This window comes from Siniperca chuatsi, linkage group LG6 (genome assembly GCF_020085105.1).
Source record: "Siniperca chuatsi isolate FFG_IHB_CAS linkage group LG6, ASM2008510v1, whole genome shotgun sequence".
NCBI lineage: Eukaryota > Metazoa > Chordata > Actinopteri > Centrarchiformes > Sinipercidae > Siniperca > Siniperca chuatsi.
In genome coordinates, this window is record NC_058047.1 from 12,306,511 (window position 1) to 12,332,577 (window position 26,067).

Sequence of the window (26,067 nt, forward strand, 5' to 3'; positions counted from 1 at the left end):
TGCCAGTCAGCTTTGGGAGACTTCAGAGAGCCAATATGCACACAACTGCATACATATCTTGTCACGCACACATGCTCATGAGTGCATGCAGTCTCCACTACCAATCACACATATACATGCAGACCCATGCACCATTGTGCATGCACATGGTCATAAAACAAAACACACCAACAGATATACACATGACACATCCTTGCAACCCAACACACAAATGTCTATAGGCAAATTTCCCAGATCCTGACAGGTGCGTGTGTGTTATAGGCGTCAAGGAGTGCGACACTGCCAAAGAGGCTTGAGTGAGCGCTGTCACTCTCCATCCTCCTGTCAGGGCCGACTGATTGATATGCCAGTCTATCGCACCCTGTCTCTCCCTCAGAGGGAAAGCCTCTCCTTTTGTATTATTGAAGTGTAAAGAAATGGTTTATGCCAGGGGGCCAAGATAAATAGAAAAGGGGAAGGGGTGAGAGGTGAGAGGTGGGGAGAAGATGAGTCTCAGCAGACTTTTTTGGAGGTGGAAGTGGTTGCCCTTGTTCTGAGGGATGTTAGGATGGCCTAGTGAATAGCAGGGTTCCCACTGGTTATGGGATTTCTGATATACCATGGGATTTCCAGAGGTCTGTATCAGGCAGGGAACAAGGGGGGGGGTTTTTGTCTTCCTTTTGGGACTTCATGAAATGTCAGAGAGTTTAAAAAATGGCTTACTTTGCAGAAAGATGTCCAAGTCTTTTGTATAATGTCTCTGTTTTGTTTTCTCCAGAACAATCTCAACCTTAGTGGACAGCTTTAGAGCATTTCTGATCCATATGATTATAAAGATCAGTCTCATATTAGACACTGTGCCAGTCAACAAGCCCTTCTTACGAGTCCTTCTTCTTACTGCTCATTTTAATTCACTCTTGTACTCTGCTAGCTGAATTTACATTTAAATGTTTGTGCTACATACAAAAAACACACGTGTTATGTATTTACTGCATGTTTTGACATGGTACTTATTGGGATACATACCAAAAATGGATCTCAACATACTGTATATCCATGATATATATGATGTTTTGACATATGTGTTCTTCACCATACAAACTGATGTTGCAAAACCGCTCTGTCAAGTGGTTTACCCTTGTGTAAACTCACTCATAAACTAGCACACTTTAAAAGTGTGGTGCAAATAAATGACATATTCTACCACATGCATGCTATTGCGTGTATACACTTTTTAAAACACACACAAGTATGTAACTTATACAATAGCTCTTAAAATCTTTTTTTATACAGAGAAGCATGCACTTTAAGTGAGCAATTACCTCCAGAAACTATGACATCATAGTCTTGTTCTTTTTAGGAAACATAAAGGAACTGTCTTTGTTTGCTGAATGAAAGCCAGGTTTTAAAAGTGCGTTTTCATGATTCATACTTTACAAACTCTTGCTTTGAGGAACAAACTTAATCATGGCCAATGTGAGACATAGTTTTTGAGGGGGCCAAAAGGAGTCTTTATTGACAAAAGATTCTAATGTTTATGTCTGAAAGTGTTATTCTGCCTTCCCATCTGCACACTGAGGAATTTTTCACTGGGCTGAAAGGAGCAGCAACCAATACCCAAACTTTTTTAGCTTATTTTCTTGTTCAGGTTCAAGTGGAAAGTATACTGTATATTAACCTCTCTATTATAAGAAAGTTTTTAAAACAACTAAGTAGAACTAACCAGTCAACAAACTCAAAAAATTGAAACAGCATGTTACAAAGACATAACACTCTATTGGTAACCTACAGTATGCAGTAGGTTGCCCAGCACCTCTAACTTGAGAGCTTCGGAGCATATACAGTACAAGGAAAAAAAGGTAAAGAATCTTATTAAAATAAAAGAGAGGGATGCCTCAGGAGGATGGCTGACATGTAGATCCTCATATAAGAGAGGAAGGACTGGCCATCTTATGAGAAAGCAATATACACATAAAATAAAGGCTTATAAGGGAAAATAAAATGCCAAGAAAGTTCCAACTGCATTTGGCAACGTCACACACAGTATCGTTGAAGATTTAAAAACCCAGAAGTCATGAAAGGTAATGTTTATAAGCTGTTTCAGTTCTATTCTTGCTGATACTATACACTACATACACTACTGCATTAATGTTGATAGTGCACTATTTTGACATTTAAGTTTAACTGTGTATCATTTTGTTCATTTAGGTAATGATGTAAGGCTTGCAGTGATAGACGGATGGATGAAATTATATTTGGAAGTTTTATGTGTGCTGTTTTTGTAATTATGTGAAGTGGTTTCCATTATTCATTAACTGTATTGCAAGTCAGAGTGGATATAGATTTAAATGAACTCAGTCACACTGTTGTTAAGACAGGCACTGAAGACATTAGTAGGGTATCCTGCCCTTGTAGTACCTTGACGGCTTACAAACTCCCATTCCCCAGCCTCACAGCACTTTATTTTGATTGTTCCTGGGAAAGGATGCTGAGTGATGCATGTGTGGGTGTTTAAAAAGTTGTGGATACTTATTCCAATGCTGACAGCAGACAGCTGACTTTGAAAACCCTCCTGATCCCCTAATTGCATGTTTAGTAACTTACTGATTGACACTCTCTCTTTCTCTTCTCTCTGTCTTGCTTCCTTTATAGCTCTTGCACTCCAAATGGGCCATGTGAAATTTGTTTCAGATTTGACTCCATGGCATTTCCTACCCTATCAATTACTTCCCTCCATGGATCCCTGCCACATACACACATAACACTCCTTCAGTAAGCAGACTAAATTAAAAGCAGAGGCAAGATGGGAGAGTGATGGATTTGTCATGACCTCTAAGGTTAAAAAGACCTCTTACCCCCCACATGTCCTTAGATATGTTAAGTCTCCATATGCAGGCTATAGCCACAGGTTAAGCAGTGGTAGATTTCTTTCTATTGTGAAGAGTGCAGCTCAAAGCAGAGAACCTTGACAGATGATTGTGTATATACCTGTATGTGCACCATGTAATTTGCAGGTAATATGTTTGTTTGTATGTATATGTTGGTGTGAGTGTGCATGTGTGGCGTGTACAAGAGATGGAGGAAATGAGAAGGAAACCTGATCGTCCCTTTCTCAATCAGGCTGAGTAAGTGTCAACAGCAGGCTGTTAATACTGTGGCCTGATGGGAAACGTGCCAGGAGAACCACAAGGAGGGATTGAGCCAGGGTCGGCCCTGAAATGGACGTGGGGTGGGGGGGATTGGGGATGGAGGTTATGAAATGAAAGGGGGGATTGGGCAGTGTGCAAGGGGAGAAATGGTGAAAGAATAAGGGAGAATGTTAGGGGGGAGAGAGATGAACACTGAGGAGAGGAGGAGAGGGACAATCAAGGTGTCCAAGAGCCCAGAATCACTCATGTACACACACACACACACACACTCTCTCACACACACACACAGACATTTCTGCCTCCTCATATCCCTGTTGGGCCCTCTTTGCAGCAGATTGCTCCTTGTTCCCAGTCACCTTCATCATCCCTCATTCACTCATTTTTCACCCCCTCACCATACCAATCTGCTGGCTCAGTACCCGTGATCCAGTGTGTAATAGGCCACTGGTTAAAATGGACAAATAATGCAATAGTTTCAGGGCCACTAAGGTTTGTTGAGGTTAGAAGCGAAGCAAAGAAATTCAGAATGGAAAACACACACACAAAATCATCGCAGGATCATTATCTCTGATTCTATTTCCTTGATTAGCAGTGAGCATGAAGGCAGAGTGGGCTTTTAAATGATACCAAGCTGAGCTATAGTATGTAGCCGAGGAGTATTAGGAGCATTTGTCTCACCCAACACTCAGCACCCCCGCCTTTCCATTACCGGAAAAGGCTCAGCTGACTAGCCACCATCCACCCACCAACCCTCCTCTAGCAACAACCCTCAGAAAGAAGACCATTAGCAAACGGAAGTACATAATACGCACAGAGTGAGGGGACTGTGTAGAGTGGATTGCTCTCTCTGTGTGTGTGTGTGTGTGTGTTTTTTTACTACGCACCCATTAAGACTTGCATTTTGGCACAGGAATATATACTATATGTAGGCACATGTACATAGACACACACACACACAATGATACTATACCACTGAGAGGGAGTACTTTTGCCTCAGACTAATGTTAGCTTCTCCAAATTACTTTAAGTCCATACTGGGCAACAAGCCAAATAGCTCTGTGTGCAGGTGGAATGGTGATATACAGTAGGAGCTGGAGCTGGCTGCAAACCAGGCCCTATACCATCACACACACAAACAGATACATGTGCATACACACTGTATATTATGCACAAATATACACACAAGCAGATGTACATAAGACAAAAAGTGTACAGAAAATGGCTCAAATAGATGCTGTTAATTTAAATGAATGTTAGTTTAACAGTTAACAAACTTTGGATGTATAGTGATGAAGAAGGCAAATGTATCCAGAATTGTGGCTGCTCAAGATAATGATGAAATGTATGTTACACATTAAACTAGAGTTAATAATTTGTATTCAGCTTATTCAGCGTTTTTAATTTATGCTGAGAAAGCTCTCACTGCCAGGACCAACCGTTTTGCTGCCGACCCAGTTTGCCGACCCAGTTGGCAAGCTTTTTGAACAGAACTATACAGAGATAGCCAATATTCTCACCAACGGTCTCACAATCTCATGGAGAGGCGTGACATCAAATTCATAATGGTAAATAAACTGACAGTGTTGTATTACTTGCTTTATATAATTCATCCAGTCAGTCTTTATAATACAAAAATAACAAAAGTATTTGCGATTAAGTACATCACAGCAGTGTGTATGTCTGCAATTGTAACCTCCCTTAGATTTGCCAGTTATCTGTCCTGCCACTGCCTTGTATTTCTGAGAAAGGAGGGACGTAGATGAGCGGGTCAAGATATAATTTATTTACAGAGAGATTTGGCTCAAGTGCGAATCAGCCACACTCATCTTTCACAAAGCTTTGATGGCAACTTGAGAACTGAAGGCTTCCCGTAACTGCTCCTGCCTCTGTCACACTGATGGGACCTTAAAAGGAGAGTTAAGATGAGACGTGTGTCATCCATAAGAGCAGCAAAACTGGGCCACTCTGAAGAATGGTGTCTAGACCCCAAGTGTAGATCATCCATTTTACAACAAGAGATGACTCATAGCTGAAACAGGCACTGTTCTCTGCTTAAAGTTTTAGTGATGCTTTGCAGTACAGAAATGATTTTGGCTGGAGCTTACATGTATCATGAAATGCTAATGGTACAGCAATCATTCAAGATTTTAGAGGCTCTGAGGATCTCCATACAACACAATCTGACTCTGTTTGTTTGGGTGTTATCTGATGGATGGTTGAAATTAAAATGATTAATGTAAGTGTAGATTCTTTAATCTGTTTATGTTAACTATAGTCACTGAATATTCTTGATTCTCATTGGTTGGCAGTCCATGTCCATTCTTTTATTATACCATACAGTATAATCAGACAGGTCTGATGCAGGTATTTGTTTGCCTTGCTAAATGAATGCTTCAGTAGTATACTGTAAGTATCAATAGCAACAGTGCTATTGATGTCATTGCTGATTGTTGGAAAGTGACCATGATATGAATGGGATAATAAAAGTGGTGTCCCTCAGTACAGCTAATGTAGTATTTCTGGTGTCTGTTCAGTTTGTGATTAACATCTACATTTGTTTTGTTTTTTTCTTTGCCTGTGCAGTGCCTGGTCTGCCCTATCTGTCAGTGGCTCAGGACTCAGAGACTTCAGCTGTGGTTCGCTGGGACCCTCCAGACCTGACCAATGGCATGGACCTGCAGGGTTACCGGCTCCAGTTTGGCCGGAAAGATGTCTCTCCTTTAGCCACACTGGAATTTGCTCCCCAAGAACGACAGTACTCTGTGGGCAACATTCACCGGGGGGCCACCTATCTATTTAAAATCTCAGCAAAGAGCAGGGGGGGCTTTGGGGAAGAGGCTGTGGTAGAACTCAGTGTGCCCGAGAATACGCCAGGGGGATACCCTCAAATTGAAGAGGGCTCCAACGTGACATGCTGCTCAGTGCAGCTGTCCTGGTCTCCACCCGTGCTGGCGGAAAGGAACGGGTTAATCACAGAGTACACTTTGGCCTATAAGGAAGCCGGTACCGGAGGAGCACCACGGGAGCTCCGCTTGCCCCCCAGCCTGTCCAGCTACGTGCTCAACAGCCTCAAACCGAACTCGGCGTATGATGTAAAAATACGTGCACACACCAGTGTAGGTCCAGGGCCCTACAGCCCGCCTATCCAGTATCGGACGGTGGCCTTTGATCCAACAGGTAGGGCTTGCCTGTTTCTTTCCCAACCCAGTTAGAAGGGGGTTGGAAATTGGCTAAAAACAATCTGCAACAACACAAAAATGAAAACTGCCCCACCCCCTCCTTCAACCACCTCCACTTCTCTTCAAGAAAGAGAAAAGATTGATATTAAAATTGTTTGCCGTGGGATACTCACTCCACTAACCCAAACAAGGTAAAACCCAAGTCAGTAAGTTATAGTCAGTCATTTTGAGAAAGAGGAGAGCAGCCTAGAATTTCAAGGTAAGTGCTGTTTGGTCAGACACTCCTGGCAGTCATCCTTGCAACCCTTTGCCAAGCACACTTACACAGCTAATGTCATCTCACATCCCCAGTTTTCGAACAAGGTAGGACCTCAGTCAAACCCAGTCACTTCAGAGTATGTTTGGACTATTTTAAGATGACAGGAAGCAGATTTTGGTTCTTTATTTTATTTTTGGTTTTGAGATATACCTTCCTAACCCCCTTCCTTTCCTAATTTCTCCTTTCCCTTTTCCCTGTCCCTTAACGGGACAGTTTGTGGCATGGCATCCCCCAGATGCACTGTTAAGGACTGTTGGCATGCTGTGTTTTGGGTCTGTCTCTATGCCTGCCTGGCAGCACGTTGGCAGTGCCAACCCAGACTCAGTAGAGGCATAGGAACAGTTGGCAATGGGACCACATGGGTCAGTTGTTAATCCTGAAGTGGTCATGGGTTCAAAGACAGTGGTGAGATGGGTTGGCACTACCCACGATGGCTAGCCAGTGGTCGCACCATAGTTTCGCTCCATGGGTTTGTCGTCCATGAGTCTTACGTGCTGTGTGTCTTAACCAATGGCATTGCCCTTCTCACAGCCAATCACAGCTCACCATTACACTGATTCTCCAACCCAGAGGAACGTTGCAGGGGAACAACAGTTTGTTTGTTTTTTAAACCAAAGGTTCTTCTTTTGTTTCTCTTTCCTTGGTCTCTATACATGTTGGATTCACTGAAGATACACTGTCTTTGTTTTTTTGTTTTCTTGCATTTGTCCACTCAACAGACGTTCCAAAGAATTTCACTGTCAAGTGGGCCACCAAGACCACAGTGGTCCTTGCATGGAAGTTTTCTGAAAACAGGTTTCCATACAAATGCACGGTGAGTTTAATATAGGGCAAAAAAAATTATTTCAACTGTCAACTTAGTTACATTTTAATATAAAAAAACATTATGCAAATCCCATTCTGAAATTTAGAACTCATTTTCACCTGTTTTTCTGAAATTGAAAATGGCTTGATTTTTTTGTTTTTTTCTTTTTATGCATATTCATATTTCAGTGCAATAATTCACCTCCCAATCATACTCATTTCCAACATACCCATTCGGTCACTCATGTAATCATCAAAATGCACATCCATTCTTTCCTACATCCATTCTTATGTAAATCTGCCTCCTTACCTGCCCATCTATGTATATTCAACCACCAATCTCTTGACCTACCAAAATGATCATACATCCAACTATCCTTCTTACCAATTATCTATATATTCTATAATTATTCTGGACCGTCTATTGAACTCTAGATTGAGTACAACCGTCAGAAGATGGATGTGGATGCCGGGCAGTTGAGGGTGTTCGTTACTGGGCTAAGGCACAATACCACGTATGAGTTCAGGGTGACCTGCCAAGAAAGCATGGACGGTGGGCCAAGACACCGTGTGGTTGCCCGGACTGCGCCACTCATCCTGGTCAAGAAACCCAAGCTGGACATCTATGCTGAGCCTGACAACATGCTCACCATGTCCTTCCCACCGCTCGATAACAAGGATGTCAAGTGAGTATACTGTGCTGAAAGATGGGTTCTGCAAGCTCTATCTGAATTATCTTTGAGGGTTGGGGTATTTAAGTTTAAGGCTTGAGATGCTTGAGTACTGATATGATATGCATGGAGATCTCAGGATGTCTGAGATGTTGTTGAAATGAGTTTAGGTCTTAGGATTTCTGACATGATCATTGCTAAACCCCTTGCAAGTATCAAATTATCACTTCAGTTTTATGTCAACTTTGTGGTGAATGTTTTCACCTAAAATGCCATACAATATCAATAAAGAGTCACTATAATTTTTTGGTGATTTATTTTGGTGCTCTGTTTCCAGGAACTTCTATGTGGTTGTGGTGCCACTGAAGAGGACCTCAGGAACTGTCAAAAACCTGAAGAACCCCGATGAGATGGACATGGAAGAGGTAGGGTATTTTGAAAGCAAAAGGTGTAGGGCTATTCTGGCACACCAGAAATGATTAGGTCAATTTGGTCCAAAAGAATTAAGCATATTTAATAGGAAGAGGCAACTTCAAAACTTCAGTAACACATTTAGAGACCTCTTTTCTCTCAACTGGCAAAACTGTGTTTTTAGGGAGGGATGTGTTTGTGTTATTAACAGTTGCATGTGCTAAGCAAATTGTATTGTACACACCATGTACCAGACATGGGCACCCACAACACAGACGTAAGTACATCTCAGCTATGCTAATTTATCCCCCCAAGCATGCAAAAGAGAGAATTACACAGTCTTCTGCCACTCTTCCCATAGCTCGGGGTCACCTTGAGTGCCTGATCAACACCAACCATCCCTGGGTGCGATGGGAGGATAACCTGTAATCCTGCCAAGTTACATATATTTATCAGTGGGGATAGGATGGTCCCATGATTTTATTGACCATACCATATAGATATGTATATATTCTCATTCTTCTCAAAATTGAAGAGTTTGAGTTTGTTGCAGATTGAGTTTGTGTATCTGTTTGGATCATCACTGAAAGCTTCTGCCTCTTTTGGCCTTTTATAATCTAGTGTTTACGAATACTGCAGATCATAAACAAACCTTTGACAGCATCATAAAATACTATAAGCTAAGACTTAGTTGTTCTCTAGTTTTAGTTCTTGTAAAAGATCTGTCAATTCATTTGGGACTGAATTGCAAAATCAAAAGAGGATTAAAAAAAGGAACACATAAAAAAACAAAAGTAAACTAATACCCTTTTACATCAATTAGCTGTTGCGGGAGGTGACCCCAAAGCGTCGTTCACGCCGTCAGCTGGCTCAGCTGGACCAGAGGAAGCCCTACATCACAGCCTGCTTCAGGCAGCTGCCCTCCAGCTTCACGGTGGGATCTGACCACCGCCACAGCAGCTGTGAGAACAAGCCTCTTGAACCTGGCCAGGAGTATGTCTTCTTCCTGCTGGCTGAACTCAATGCCACTGCCGGGGTGAGTTACTAGTTCAGCCCAGTTCAACACAGTTCAGTTGACTTACTTTTTTTAGTCAATTTCTTTTTGTCAGAGTGTCACTTTTGTTTTGTTCATCTGAATCTAACATATTTCAGGTCTACTTAATATGGTTCTGTTCAATCCAATTCCCTCAGTATTTACATTTTTGTCCAGTTTTCACTGGTTAGTTTGGGTACCATTCTGTAACCTGGATTGTGTTTCATGTGCTATGTTAACTTTTACCTGATTTTTCTGTTCAGAAAATGTTTGCTACCAGCCCTTATACTGACACAGTGATGACTCCCGAGCTGGTGGTGGACCCCCTGCCAGTAGACACTGGTGATGGACTCATATGGGTGGTGGGCCCAGTCCTTGCTGTGGTCTTCATCATCTGCATTGTCATTGCCATTCTCCTGTATAAAAAGTGAGTTGTTGTTGTTACAGTGTAAAAATAACATTGTTCAACCTCAAATGATACTCAGGGTTAGAGTTAGTATACACGACATTGATGGTTTGCACTGAGTGGACAGTATAAAATGCTTTATTCTGGAAAGAAATTTAAAATCTCATCTTTCCCCCCTTAAAACCATCCTCTTATCATTAAGATACGCATGGAATTGAACCCTTTAGCTTTGCATTGTTAATGCCTTGCTCCACCCATTGGTCTACACAAGCAATATAAGTGTAATCCATGTTTTTACTGAATTATGGTAAATGTGGTAAATGTTTTTTTCTTATCCAGCAACACAAAATGAAGATTTTTTTGTCATTTGATGTTGAACCAGTTATTTGCAGTGTTACTGGGGAATTGGGCTATTGGGAAATAATTGCATGTTAGGGAGCATGTTGAAAGTGGGGCCTATTTTGTATTCATAGCAGCATGATATTCAAAGACCCAACAACATTGTTGCATGTAAATATGAAATAGCTTTTCTTGTGTAAAAGATGGTTGTGGGAAGTGAGGGGGTTGGAGAAAGGAGAGAGGAGGAGATTCTTTGAGATGGTGCTCAATAACTGGACTAAGAATGGTACAATCTACCAATCAAGAGATGTCACAGATATGTATTTAAAGAGGTATATATTTCAAATAATAACTATTAATTCTGGAAAGAATACTCCACAAAGGTGTTATTCCAATGTTGTCCAAGTTTCTCAATAGTCATTTTAACCATTATCAGTTTAAAATGTAATTTATTTATTTTAATTTTTAATTAGTGACCCTATTTTCTAGTGGTGGACATCAGACTCTTCTTTTATGCATAATGAACCTTACAGGAGGCAGCTAAAAAGTCTAAATGAATTTACATTTCCTCAGCATCCTGGGGCTTTGGAACATACATATACAGTCAATATTTCCCCCTTGTTTTACAGTTAGTTGTAGCTTTTAGTCTCAGTGACTCCAAGTCCCAACTGAACAGTGCTGTATGAGGTCGCCCTACATATCAGAGAAGATCCCTGAATTATTTTAAGGAGGCTAGGGCTGGTGTGAGCAACACAAGTACAGCTTGCTACTGTCAGATGATCCCTGAGTGTCTGACCTTGCCTTACCTCCATCTTGGTTAGGGAGAGTAACATCTCTCCTTGGATCTCTCTCTCTTTTTCTCTCTTCTCTTTTTCTCCCCCTCGCTCTCCCATCTCCCCGTTTATCTCTTCCTGGTGAATAGTGTTTCCCAGGTCTGCCCTTGGCCCTGACATTCCCCTTCCCCATCTGTATCTGCACCCTCGTGCACACACATTAGCACACACACCTACATAAACACACAGACAAAGGCTCACACATTTATGCACTTATTTTTACATTTCATTGAATACTCACTTGTTCTCACACACTGATACATGTGCACACGCATGCACACACCTTCTCCAAATGCTGATGAGCTTTATCTCGCGTTTTGCGAGCCCAGCAGCGACCCCTGTGAATTTTAAACTGCTCTCTATTGATTTATCTCTCTTCTTGCCTCCCCCCTCTCCCTTTCTCCTTGTGTGTTGTGTTTTGACCATCTTTATATATTTATTTGACTCCTATTGCTTTCTCTGGAAACAGCAAACCTGACAGGTAAGCTTTAGCCGTACTTTTTGCATTTTACAGGGGAAGACAAAATAGCCTGCCTCAGCAAAAAAGATGCCTTTAATTAGTGAGGGTGAAGTAGTATTTTGCGTATTTGATACGCGTTCTCAGCTACCCAGTTCTTGCTCACTAAAAGTTATTCTGTTGTTTTTGTTGTACGTCTCCCCCTCTTTCTACTTTTTGTTTGTCTTAATCTCCAGCCGCAAAAGAAAAGAGTCAGAGCCACGCACAAAATGTCTGCTGAACAATGCAGACATTACACCCCACCATCCTACAGACCCTGTGGAGATGAGACGCATAAACTTCCAAACTCCAGGTACAGGAAAGACACACAACACGTACATTGAGGAACAAAAACATAAACGTATAATAATAGGTATAATTAAACTGATATACTGTATACACAGTATGTTTGGCCATATTTGTTCACATTGGCCTTTCAGTAAAAACTAGATTTCCATTTACACTGACAATATGAAAGATGTGAAGAAGGAAGTTTACTCATCCAGCTTTACGTGTGACCGCCTGTAAAACTTGCAAAAAGACCTGCTTCACCTCGCCTTTAAGGAAAATTGGGGTATTTTACAGCTTTCGTCTTATTGTCAAATTTTTCACAAATATTAATAATATAGGTTAATATAACTATATGCTGATCATAGACTGACTAGAGATTTTGAACACACCAGAAATTGTTTCACAACGCAGTCTAAGTATTTAACCAATTCCCCTCTAACAACAACAAAATAAATAAATAAGTGAAAACACAAGTTGCATTACAAAAGGCTTCATGGATTACTGAGATAATAACATTCAATGTTCTTCTTTATTTAGACCTCCAAATAGCTACTTTTGATTGCTGGATAAAAGCTAGCCTGTTAAAAAGCCATGTAAGGCTTATTTAAATGGCCTAATTGGATTTCATTTTAAGACTGTTTCCAGTGGAGCGGTCATGCCTGCTATCTCTGCAATGACAGTGGTGAGTACAACATTTGGCTAACCTATAGGTTTTATTGCGAAAGAGAAAAAGCTGTAGAAAAATAGCTGAATTTTAAGAAGCGATTTATGTACATAGCAATTCATTACCTTGGCTGTAATGGAGGCCACTGTTTCAGTGGCTTTAACAGACTAAATGCTATTTCAGAAGCTTTTCACACTAAAAAGAACAAAGTTTTGAAGGAACTTCAAAATCCTTCTTTTTGGAACCTATTGAAATGGAAAGCAAATAAAAAAAATTGGCATAAAATGTTAATTAGCAGCATCTCTAATCCAGAAATACTGTTACTGGCTGTCATAACCACATATTGGCCAACCTACTACTACTACTATATTACTGTGGGAAAATAAAGACACACACCTGCAGAAGACCTTCCTTCTTGACACCAAATTATTTATTTATAGTAAAAACCTTTTATTCATGTAAGACAAAACATAAATGTTGTGTTTTAATATACACATAACTTACATGTGTAGTGACAGCAGATTGCAACAGTGGCACAGACATGCACACAGCCTACACAGAGATGAACTATTCACAAGCGATGCAACTTAAAGTAAAATTTATGCTGCAGCATGAATGATGTCCATGAAGTGCTCCCACATCATTCCGTTTGACATTATGTGCATTCATAACTACCTGCAAGCCATATTTATGTGTTTGCCATGTCCCCATGTAACAATTAGCCATATATGAATAGTAAATAGTTAGAAAAAGATGTCTGTTGTTGGACTTAATGTTTTTACGTTGGAAACAAATCCTATTTTGAAGTTCTTCTGGGTTTTTACCTCTTTCGTCTCACTTTCTGTCTGGTGTTCATCTGAGCTAAAGCCTGGTGTTAACAACAGAGCACATTCGATCCCACACTCATTCTCTAAGGCTTCTCCATCATCCTTCCTCTTTTTCAGACCCATTATCTATTGGTCTGACTTTTCTGTTATTTAGCCTCCTGCGATTTAGGCTACGATGGCATCTACAGTTTGTTGTCATTGGTCAAAGTTTCCTTTTTTTTGTTTGTTGTATTTGGTTCAGTTAAGTTTCCACTGCTTAATTACAAGTCATGATTTGTAAAAAAAAAAAAATAAAAATAAAATAATAATAATAATAATATTATTTTTTAAAGTCACATGGATCTACAAGTAGCATGTTTGTTGACCAATTTTTGAAACTGCTCATCCTGCCAGCTTAGAGGTTTTGGTGAAAGAAAGTTCAAACAAATCTGATTGCAGTCCCAGAAGTGACCTCTAACTAAGCATCATGGATTATTGTGAGTTTTCCACTAAATGGTTTAATTGTATTCTCTTTTCAAGCTGTTTATTTGACAGAGGACTGAGACCTGCATTTTGAGGAACTTGCACTGCATTGTTCTCACCTGCCCAAGCAAATGGCAGAAAAGGAGTAAATCCCTCAGAGGCGGAATAAACACATCCGCCCTTTTTTCCGTGCGTTCCTTCGTTTCTTTTCCTTGTTTTTGCCTTTCGCCTTTCTGTCTCCTAGCCAAGTTGTCTCTCAGCCATCCATCTGTCATCCACAGACAGCCTCTGCTCCATCAAAAGGCTTGGATTTGAAAATGGAGCGTTTCTATTCAGCTTCTGCCTGAGTTTGTATCTTGGAAAAAATCTGCCTTCTTTACATCAGAGAAGAGAAAGAGAAGAGAAATACAAGGGTGAAAGGGGGTGCACAGACGCACTTATACACAGAAATGTGGTTCAGTTTACTGTCCTCATCTTTATCTTGCTTGGAATTCAGAGCCCTATCAGCGGTTCTGTAATGACAAGGTTATAATAGCCATTGCTGCTATTTGTCTCTTTGACTTCCAGCGTTTTCCACTGTGCCCTCAACTGTCCTCCTCCCTTCCTTAAGTAAAAGAACCTCTTGTTACAATATCTTGCTCTCTTTTACATAACATTCACCAGTACATGCTGAGACCTCTCTATATATATGACATGCATTCTCATTCGACAGCCCTGCCGTTGTTCCGCAGGATTTGGCGATATCGTTATCTCTGCACCGGGGGAATTTAATTTGAATGGACATTTTAGCCCAATTAAGTGGGCCGGTGAGCATTTGTGAACATCCCCATCAGCTAATAGCGACCATTGTTCAAATGAGCATACTCCCAGTGCACTTATCCAAGGCCTCTCCAATCCAGCAGAGCATATGCCACATCGGCAGTGTGTGCTCAGTGACCCCTAGTGCTGGGGAACAAAAAATATGTTTTTGATTAGGCGTCCTATAAGCTAAGCTTGGCTAATGTGTTTGAGAGAGTGTGTACATTGTGTGCATGCTTGTGCATTTGTGCTTTAAAGCCTGCAGGTCATGTGACAGCCTCACAGTGACATGCCATAACTTCTTGGGGTGCAGAGTGGCTCATTTTGTCATTATCTTCATTGGTGCCTGGGGTTTAATTGGCAAATGGGGCCAAAGTAATGAAGCAGCACGACTCAGTGGATATCTACTGTCTATCTCCAACCAAGCCCCCCCGTTGTCTTGTTTTTTTTTTCAGTGTCTTCTCTTCCCTTTTCTGTCTTTTTCATTTTACTATTCTCTTCCTAGTATTACAGTAAAAAAGCTGCTAAACTATTACAGTTGGTGATCATCATGAGGATTACTGCCTGTGTGTGTGTGTGTGTGTGTGTATATATATATAGCTCCCAGGCCTCTGGTAGAGGACCCGAGCTCGAAGGATGAGACCACCCGCAGAGGGTGAAGGAAAAAGTGTAAATATAAAGTGTATATATATATCTCAAAACCCCATCTTCACATCATCAGTTTGACATTCCCTACTGTGCTAAGTAATATGAATTCACATCATTATAAAAATAAAAAAACTCTCCTCCTGCAAATTAAGACAGGTGAACTGAGTTTCACTCTGGGTTTACTCTTCAACGTATCAGATATATTTTCTATTTATGCCATCTCCATCTGTGTTTCTCTTAATCCCCCCCCAATACTGCATTGCATGTGGCACTTCACGCCCCCATAATTCTGTCACAAGTTGTGACTTCCACATTTGAGCATGTAAAAATGAAATATTTTCTTGCAGACAGCATCACACATTTGCAAAACCCACGGACACCACCCAATCGCTCGCATGCATCAACAACTTACTTGTTTCTACAGATTACAGCAACGACTGCAACAGCCGTGCCCTCCTACTAGCAAACAGTTCTATCGAAACACACACACACTTACACATAAACATAATCAGACATGCCTGTACCTCCCTCCTGCTGTGATGAATGACGTTAGGAGACAGTGGATCAGAGCACTCCCCGCTAGGTTTAATTAGTCATTGTCACAAATCAATTAGGGAGAGGGGATGTTTGATGTCTTCATGTCTCTGCACTCATTTGGCGCCACTGGCCTGACGTCGCAGGGCAAGGTAAACCCAGCAAAACTCAGTTTAGCAACTTTTATTTTGCAGAATTGAGCTTAGCACTGTTTTTAGGCTGACATACATCCTAATCATGTTAGGTTTTTTTCCTTTTTAAGGAAAAAATAATAATACGGCTCATTTTGACTCCCAACTGGGATTGATGACCTACCTGCCTTTTCACAATATCAAAGAGGAAGTGTTTTATGTTTTTGGGGCCAGACTTTTTGGGAAAAGAATTGAAAGTTTCTTTTAGATAAACAAACTTATTTTTTTCACTTTGCCCACAAGTCAGATTTCCTTGCCTTCCATTTCTCACTTCTTATACATGCTCTGGAACAAATTGTCTGTTTTCTATGGATCAAAGTTGCCATCTTTGGGTGATGTGATCTTTTCTCATCACTGAGCAACCATGTTGATCTGATTTCAGCTTTCAGCCCTGGCAACATGTATTTCCCTTTACTTGATGGGCAGGTTGGCAGCATCCCATCAAACCGCATCTCTTAGCCACATGTCCGGTTAAGGTTGTCACAGATGGCTCCTTTCTGCTTGAACAGTTGAGGAGACCTGAGACTACCCAGCCTCAGAGGACTTCTCCTCTGGAGCAGATAAGACTTTGAACTATCACCACACTCCTCAGAGCGCTGGCTCCACAGCTGTCAGCCAAGAATGCGGACACTTTTCCACACCTTTCACTCCCAATGCCTCAGCACCAAGCTGCGGACAAAGGAAACTTTCTGAGTTAGTTTCCACCAGGAAACATAAGCTGTTTTTTCCCTTCTCTGTCTCTTTCTCATTCCTGTCAATGGGCCGTTCCAACTGGTGTTTATGAAAGCTTAGAGAAAGCAAATCAATTTTCTTATCCCTGATCTCTATGACTGTTGATATGGGGCTTGGCAGAAGGGTTTTCTCAGCAGGGACATCAGAGGCTGACACCCATGGCTAACTAGTCTGCTCCTGAGGAGGACTGTAGCTGATCTGATCATGATGTTTGCCCTACTTTTTCATGTCTGTGTGGCAGTCTGGCCTCAAATCTGTCATTCAGGCCACGCTGAGAATGGCCCGAGTGTACTGATGGTAAACTTGGTAAATAAACATGTACTGTTGTCTTTGTGTTTTATTTCTTGGCCTTTTATCATTTTGCACATTTTTATGTTTTCTTTTTACATAGCCTTTTCTGTTGCATTGCAGCCTTTTGAAACCATTTTCCCTTATGTTTGCTGTTCTTTACAGATTCTGGTCTAAGCAGTCCTCAGAGTGAAGCAGATTTTGAATATGAAAGTTAGTCTCTATGCTTTTAGCATTTGCGTACCAGCTTTCTTTATCTTTTTTTTCAAGCACCGCTTGCCTCCATTTACAAATACATAATTTGCATTTGTTTGTTTTTTCGCATTATGCAGCAAAATTTCAGCACTAATTAATTTGATGTTGATTTCTATTGGTATACTGGTCTGTTTTTTTCCCTTTAATTGTCAGTCACGATATTCACCTGGGCTGTTGGCTGTGCATTAATCCACCATGCATAAATAACATGTGCGATCACTTCTGCTGATGTAGAGATGGTTGAGAGATGTTTTTTTTTTACAGGAGTACAATCTCTGTTATCCCTTTTTCTCTTCCTCACCTCCTGTTGTTGTTGTTGTTGTTGTTCTCCCGTCTGCTTCCTCCTCCTCCTCCTTTACCACCACTGCTCCATTTCCATTCTGAAGTAACGGGGTCTTTTCTGTGCTCAGCGATAACGAGCAGGATTAATTAAAGTGGTGGCAAACAATGGCTCGACATTTGATCACCCCCTCTCCCTGCTCACTGCAAAAGGATCATCCAAGAGAAAAAGCAGAGTTTCTGGTTTTCTCCCCCCCCCTTCCTCCCTTTATTCTCTTTGCTTACCCACAGACAGACTTCTTCCCTTTTATATGGAAATACACAACATCATGAATAGGCTTTTGGAGAGAAACTGCTTTGGCTTATCAAAAAGAATCATTATATTTCTCAGGCGCATCGACTGCGGATCGAGAGATTGGAAATGTGTAATTAGACGCTAGTTTGTTTTTCTATGTTCATTGTTGATTGCAGTGGGGGGGAAAAGGAAGAGTCTACATAGATAGCAAAAAGCCGTGGGTTGTGTTGAAGAGAAGGATGTGAGCTTTAGAGTGGGGGGAGGGAATAACAACAATTTGTCCTTGAGTGTCTTTGCTCTACAGGTCATGGCAAAACCTGGTTTTGAAAGTAAATCATTTCTTGGATAAATACTGCAATGTGCCGCGCAGTGTGTAAGTGACAAAATGAATAAGAGAACAAATCAGGCGCGATCGACTCATTTGTCTTGGGAACAAAACAAATGAGTGAGTCTGGAAAAGTACACTGAGAGAGAGAAAAAGATGCACAAACAGATTGGTTTAGCTGTGAGGTTCATCTAGGTAAACATGACAATGTATAGCAAGTGGTTATGTTGGCAAAGGGCAAAGTGGGATAAAGGTAAAACAATGGATTTCAAGCCTCTTGCAGTTTTAAGTATTCAAATTATTTTTGTGCAAGGTTCCCAAAACATTCTACCAAAGTTGGGGGGAATAAACAAACACTGATATGTATAACCCTCAGCCTATCTCACTAGCAGTGCATCATGCTTTATTTTGATGTATATGTAACATTTTGGCCTGATATATCTCTCTAACTGTAGCAGGCACTTATACATGCAGACAGTAATGTGGGCAGTAAACACAAACTGAATTGAATTGATGGAGTTTGAGTGTGTCAGTAGCTCACACACACTCACAAATACATATTGAGACACACACAGAGTAAACTACACAACCACAGGCACACACACAAACATTTTTTGATCTCCCCTCAAACAGCCTACTCTTGTTCTCTCAAGGAGAAGTGAGGGCCCTTCATTTGCATGCGCATTTACTTATTTTGCTCATAGCTTCTGATACCTTTTCCCTTTGAATTTGAGGCAAGTAAAGTGACAACCAAATTCAATTTGCAGTATTTCCTCTTTTTCTTGATGCTCATCTCAATGAAGTCCCACACCAGAAGTGATTAATAACTCTGTCTCAATCTCAAGTGGTGTCACCACGATCTGCATGCTTTGTCAGCTCATTGAGAAACTCATAAACAAACAGCATTGTCCAAATACATTAATATAATTTGAGTTCTCCTATTACCTTGCAAGGTTTTGTTTGAGTTTATATTAAGATGTTGAAAAGAAAAAGTAATTCAGTATAGGCTTTAAAAATAGAAGAAAACTATTAATTTAGTAAACATCATTTAAATGACCCATTAAGAAGGGCATGGGTGTTTGTTGCACAACTCTTGTCAAGTAGGCTGTTAATGCAGTGTGTCCATTAATTTTCCGGAGGATATCACAGCATCCAGTGTCATCTCCATTTGTCTCATATATGCATTGTAATCTTTGTTAATCTTCGTGTAATTGACACTGCGGCATTGTTCTGTCAGTGTAAAATAAATTACCATTACTAATGAAGACTGTCAGCACAAAGAGTTGGGCTCCCTCTCTTAAGCGAAACAAAAGCAGCCAAAACATCAGTGACCCCCTTGACATTGGAGGGATATTAAGCATTGTGAGAAAAGGAAAATTAAGGATGGTTAATGTGATTATGACAATTTGCATGTCAAATTAAGCCTCTTAACTTTTTTTATGAAGAGATTTCAACATTTTGTCGACTTTTGACCTCGTCACTCAGCAGCAAAAGAGGCCTCTTACTAAAAATATGAAACCGTTAAGTATTGCCAGTCCACATGCAGGGACAGAGCCACAATCTATGGCTGCCCCATATTCCATTACATGGCCTCAGCATTACGCTCCTAAATGGATTAGTGACTGGAGTGCATAGCAGTGCTGATAATATTGTAGCAGCAGCAACACAATATTCAGTGGATAGTGGAGCGAGCCAAAAAAAAAAAAAACACAATTTTCCCACCCATGTGAAAACCTAGTTCTTTCTGGGCATTCCTTGGGATAAATAGCAGAAGGATTTGGGAGGAGAACGTATTGGACATGTAACTGAGAATGCTTTTTTGTGATTTTGGAAGGTAAGGGGTGTTCATCTTAGAGCCAATGTTCACTGGGTTGAGAAAACCAGCAGATGGAGGAAAGGATAGAAACAGCAGCTTGCTTGCTTTGCACTGGCTGGCGGGAATGGAGCAGCTCACTGTGTCACTTAGCATCACTCACACCCCTAAACCTCCTTATTCCACTCCCACCTCCCTTCCCATGAGCCCCCAGGTCAGGGCTCCAGTCTAGAATAAGCTCCTTTGTTATAGCGGCAACAGTCAAAATTGTTACCATGCTAACAACACAGCACAACAAGAGCATTATAGATTAAGGATACAGTAGATATGATATGTTAGGTCTGTTAGGTCTGATCCAGATCAGAAGACTGTTTCATAGCTTCTCTCTCTCTTTCTCATCTTTGATTGAGGATGGTGCTGAAAATAATGTAAAGTTTAAATGTTGAAAATAATAATTATAAAATTATAATAATAATAGTATTCATGTTTTAGATCTGCTTCAAGTAAAACCATCCTCAATCCTCATATTTCCATTCAAAGTTGCTTTTTTCCACCAACTAATGATCCAGTATTGAATTCTCCTCATTTTTTGTTGATAGCAGCCATGCTGAAAGCAAATATGACTTATGATTATCTTCATTGAGGAGTACAAGAGATTTTTGTCAACATAAGCATTCCATTGTTGCCAAGAATAAAAAGGGCTATCGTGTTTCTTGTCTGAGATTTCACCATCAAACCCTTACATTTTTCTTCTTGTGTGATTTTTAACTAATTTCCCAAACTATTAAAAATTATCGATGCCTTCAAATGTTTGAGACATAATTGGTCTGGGTTTTTTATCTATCTGTCAGAATCATGACCATTGTGGGAATTAATACAATTTGGTCTGTGGGTTAATGTTACCAGCTTCTTTTGCAAATAATCAATCAGCCCTGCTCGACAAACCCAGCTGTTTTTGAGCTCTGGCCTGGTTCAATCAAGTACCTATAACATCACCAGTCAATACATTTTTGCTGTGTGTGACATTCACCATGTTCTGCACAAGCTTCCTCACCACTAAAACCCAACTTCCATTGTTATGTAAGCAACAGATTCTCACTCATAAATGGTGCGTTGTGTGATTTTTAAGTTTTGAACTTGTGTCCTATCTACTGTACTAAGGAACATTATTTCTTCTCTTCCCCTGTGTGGAATTTCGTTCTCAATGTTTTGGCGAGCAGGTATGATGAATCATCCTCCCATCCCTATCTCAGAGCTGGCCGAACACACAGAGCTTCTAAAGGCCAATGACAACCTCAAGCTCTCCCAGGAATATGAGGTGAGTGGGCCAAAGGTTCAGATGTCAAAGTTTCTTCTGAATATTGATTTCTGTCTTGTTGTGTTTTCATTGGAAGGGGACACAAGAGTTCCTTCTCTCCCCCCAGGTTTTAAGTAATTTTTCCTGCTTGTTGACAGTGCTACGTAGCTGGAGCAATTATGAAATATCAGTTGTTCTCAGCCACTTATTTACTCAGATATATCTGCAGCCTCAACATGGCAAAGCAAGACGATTGTCATTTTCAATTATATAAAATTTCCCTCGGCAGCTTGTTGCAACTCCTGAACCCCCAAATGCAATTTCCTCCAATTCTTGTCTAAATAAAATAAATTAATCTGTAATGCATCCAGTCCTACATCAGGAAACATGGGTTAAAAAAAAAAAGTTGAATATTTCTGCTGCAAAATGAAACATGTCCTTTTGTGACATCCAAAAAGTGTCCGCTTACTTACAAAATTGGACTGACTTCAACTGAGGAAAAAAGTATCCCTTATAAATTTGGGACTAAATGTGTTTTACCTTTACCTAAATTGAAAACCAGAAATTACAGATTGAAGGCTTTAGCTATCTTAAACATTTGCCTAAAAAAATGCAAAAAAACAAAACAAAAAACTTAATGGCTCAATTAGGGGATAAATAAGTGTTTTAAAATTCTTCACGCACACCAATGAACTTAGAGTAAAGATGTTCTTTCTTCCAAAATAAAGATATAGTCTGGTGTAACTCCATTAATGTGTTTTTAGGGAATAGCACACTGGCAGTCAGGCTTTCACATTGTGTGTGTGTGTGTGTGTGTGTGTGTGTGTGTGTGTGTGTGTGTGTGTGTGTGTGTGTGTGTAGAGGGGGTAACTGAGCTGTCTGAGCTCTGAGACCGTGGCGGTTATAAATGACACTAGAGTTGATTAGAAATCAGGAGTGCTGAATCAGCTCTCGTTTGCATACAAGCAATATTCCCTCCTCGCCATCTCTAAATCACTGTGCCTGTCACCTCGCTGCATGCCAGGCTAACATAGGACGCAGGTTACACCAGCATAGATTGCTGTCATCATGCCTGCCGGTGAATGTTGGTGGATAATGACTTCTCATAGCGATCCAGTATTTCTTTGGTATCTATTATTCATAAATCCACATCCGGGCTGTGTACCAAATGGACAAGCTTGTTCCATTCGGGGGGAAGAGAGACGAGAGACGTGATGCCAAAGTTGAGTCTTTGCTACAACTTCTAATTACTTGGCTTTGAGAGAGCATTAAACCGCCCGCTTGTCTCATCTCCCGCTCTGTCTTTTTCACCCTCTCTCTCTGTCCCCCTGCCCCTACACACAACCACCCCCCAGGAAAAATAAATGACCAAATTAAATAGAGAAGTGTAATTTTAATTTTGTTATTTTCTTGATGAATGGCTGCTCGTCCGGGCGCCCTGGCTTGCCAAGCGCAGCTCTACGGGGCTTTGACTGATTGGTTTTTAGCTAAGCGGGATGTGAGGGAGGAGGAGAAATGGAGGGGAGAGAGGAGAAAGGAGAGAAATGAGGTGGGGAGGCTTGGTTAATGATGAGCATTCAGTGAGGGGAGAGAGAAAGCAGGACATCCCAGCTGGAGAGCAGAGATGAAGAGGAGATGATCTGACGTACAAACGGCAATGAAAAGGCACCCACAGTTTTACCTGACGATACTGAAGCCATAGATTTGGTTATCTATCTACTATGTTGTTGCAGAATTTGAGTAATTATTATTCAGTCAGTTTTTAAAACATTTCTGGAAGAAGTTATTGCCCCAAGTTAAGTACTGGTCTTTTGCCATACAGGCTTTCTAAATGTAATTTATGAAAAAATTATTAAGTTAAGTTTGAATTGAGCGAGGTTTCAGGGAAGTGACCCCAATTCGCACACACATACACACACATAGTCAGCCTTAAGGTAATCTAGAAAGAACGGGAAAATAGCAGGAGGGCGACTGCTAGAGAGGGAGTGTAAACATCAGAGAAGAGACGGGAGATGGAGAAAGAGATAAAGAGAGAAAGAAATGGCAAAAAAGTGGAAGACTTTGAAGATGGAGCGATGCAGAGAAGGAAAACAGGGACAAAGAAAGAGGGATAGAGATGAGAGGGCAGAAGAATAAAAAAACAGTGATGGAAAGAGGCTAAAACAGAGGGAAGCTCTGATTGCTGTAATGATTGCATGGAAATTGTTAGATCAGGTTTCCAGCTGGACTTCATTCAGCTTCAGTCTCTTCTCTCCAGTCCTGCACCCTACATGCTGAAGCCCTAACTGCAAATATCTTTCAAGCCTCCATACGCCTATAAGCAAACAACAAATCGTAATGGAATACTTAATTATCCTGACAAGGGAACAGAATATTTATCTGGAATTCTTGTGCTTTAAAGAGGCGGCTGAATTTGTCTTTCACCCGCGTGTCGGGCCTCTCTCCACACCCTCCCCTCAAGGGGGAGAGCTGCCGCCTTCATCAATATTGTTACAGTATTTGTCATTATGCACCCGCTACATTAATGATCTTGATAAAGTACTGTGTGCAGCTGCTGTGAGTATTTAAAGCAGGCAGTGAGCAGATTTTCATGATACGTGTTCTTTTTCCTTTGGGGAAATCACCCTCTTAATCGCTCTCCCCCTCCCTCTCTTCTTTCTCTGATAACATTCAGGTCATATTGTTATTGCTCAGCTCCTCTCAAGGCTCTTCTGATTTCTTCTTTGTGTGTGCATGTTCTGTCTGTCTCTGCCCTCCGTCAGTCTATCGATCCAGGCCAGCAGTTCACCTGGGAACACTCCAACCTGGAGGTGAACAAGCCCAAAAATCGTTACGCCAACGTCATCGCCTACGACCACTCCCGTGTCATCCTGGCTCCTGTCGAGGGTAAGGCTCACCCATCCTCACACTCTGCACCTACACCACCTCAGAGATGAGATCAGCTCATTGCAGATCATTTGGGAAATCATCATAATTACAGTCAGTTTAAGTAATTAGGAATTTGTACTGGATAGACATACACTAGTACGGATGGGACTAGACAGTGAAGACTAAACTAGAACAGTGCATAGCAGTGCAGAATAGAATACATTATATACAATGAAGACCATAAAATACGTATTTTACTGTACTGTAGAACAGAGTAGCATAGAATAGTAGACTAAGCTGTATAGATTAGAGGATTACAGTAGAATCAGAAAAGAATAGAGAATAGCAAAAAAGAGAATAAATGCACTAGATTGGGCTGGATTACATAAGTATTGTCTTGAGTCAACGCAATAGCATGAAGCAAAATAGAAAAAAGCATTGAGTAAAATAGAATGAAATAATTTATAGTATAGTATAGTGAAGTTCAGATTCAGTTCAGCAGGAACCAGTGAATTTATAGAACAAAACAAAATCTAATACTAAATGGAGGACTTGTTTCAGCTCATCTTGGTCCTGAGCAGCTAAGCAGTTTATGGAATTGTTTTATTTTGGGGGGTTAGGCGAGGACTTGTTTCAGCTCATCTTTGGGCCCAGCACTCAGTCAGATTCACACTCAGAGCAACCCAGGATTTAACCAGTGTTTTCACCGTCCCATTTGTCTCATCAGATCTGCCCCGCTCTCATGACTTCCCTCTAACTGCCCACAGACACAGTACTGAGAATCTCAGAGCCAGAAAAACTCCTATTCTGACTCCTAAATCTCAAGGGACATTGTCAGAGGTAGTCACCCTTCACTGCTGACATTGTTCTGGCGTTGCATCACCAGAAGAGCTCCCAACTCCTCACAGTAGTGCCATACTCACAGTACTCTCCTTTTGTGTAAGCTAACTGCTCCAACTAGATTTCAACATTTCACAATAGTCAGGCCAATTTGAGGGTTCAACAACATGCATAACAAAATTATCCCAGGGAAAAAATGCTCCTCGTCCATAAATACATAAATTAATCAAGTCTGAAATTTCTATTTTACACTGCAGTGATTTTGCTATTAGTCGCAGCAGTAGAACAATTCATGCACGCCGTCATTCTCTGTTCACTTAGCTATGACTAAAGCCAAGGCACCACAGTCGTATTGTGCGACATGGTATCCGTTTTAATGACATTTGCCTTTCTTTTTCTTTCTTTTTCATGCTTATTTCCATTCTTTCTTTCTTCTTTTTTCTTCTTTGTTCTTTCCCCAATCTCTCTCTCTCTCTCTCTCTCTCTCTCTCTCTCTCTCTCTCTCTCTCTCTCTTTCTCTCTCTTTCACTCTCTCTCGCTCTCTCTCTCTCTCTCTATCTATCTCTATCTATCCCCCTCTTTGTCTTATTCTTCCACTCCACTCTGGTTGTTGTCCTCACTGCGTCTCCTCTCTTAAATTAGCCCAGTCGAGTGTTTCATTGTTTGTCGCTAGAGTGAGGAGACGTCAGTCAAAGAGACGTGACTCTCCAACACAGAACACTGACAGGATTGTAGAAGTTGGATAAATGAAGATGGGTGATGTTGCTGTCTTTTCACTGTCAGATGCTCAGTGTTAGACACACTCTTAATCGCAGATTATCTTGTTTACATTTACATGTTAACATTTTTTCTAGAACAACATAAAGTTACTGAGCCTGTAGTGATTCTGGACCGAGCTTGAGGACACCTTGACTTTTTGGATGCAGGACAGTCCACACCACCACAACACCCTGATTCCCTGATTCACGGTTTTGTACCACACATGATGAGACTAGAGGCTTGTTTCATAGTTACACAACTTGGTATCATGAGCAATCCTGA

General features: G+C 40.9%; 1 protein-coding gene across 24 annotated transcripts in view; it reads left to right on the forward strand.

Annotated features, from left to right (window-relative positions):
* The window catches only part of ptprsa (protein tyrosine phosphatase receptor type Sa), a 229,772-nt gene that overhangs the window by 179,277 nt on the left and 24,428 nt on the right, over positions 1 to 26,067 (forward strand). For 11 of the 24 annotated variants that reach the window (XM_044200931.1, XM_044200918.1, XM_044200922.1 and 8 more), the window contains 11 exons: positions 5,712 to 6,305; positions 7,346 to 7,440; positions 7,866 to 8,116; positions 8,439 to 8,526; positions 9,336 to 9,548; positions 9,809 to 9,972; positions 11,593 to 11,604; positions 11,817 to 11,932; positions 17,220 to 17,267; positions 21,242 to 21,339; positions 24,081 to 24,204. In XM_044200931.1, the coding sequence (XP_044056866.1) occupies positions 5,712 to 6,305; positions 7,346 to 7,440; positions 7,866 to 8,116; positions 8,439 to 8,526; positions 9,336 to 9,548; positions 9,809 to 9,972; positions 11,593 to 11,604; positions 11,817 to 11,932; positions 17,220 to 17,267; positions 21,242 to 21,339; positions 24,081 to 24,204 (1,803 nt within the window). The remainder of the gene's footprint in view (positions 1 to 5,711; positions 6,306 to 7,345; positions 7,441 to 7,865; positions 8,117 to 8,438; positions 8,527 to 9,335; positions 9,549 to 9,808; positions 9,973 to 11,592; positions 11,605 to 11,816; positions 11,933 to 17,219; positions 17,268 to 21,241; positions 21,340 to 24,080; positions 24,205 to 26,067) is intronic. The other 13 variants (XM_044200927.1, XM_044200944.1, XM_044200936.1 and 10 more) reach the window with 5 other exon arrangements.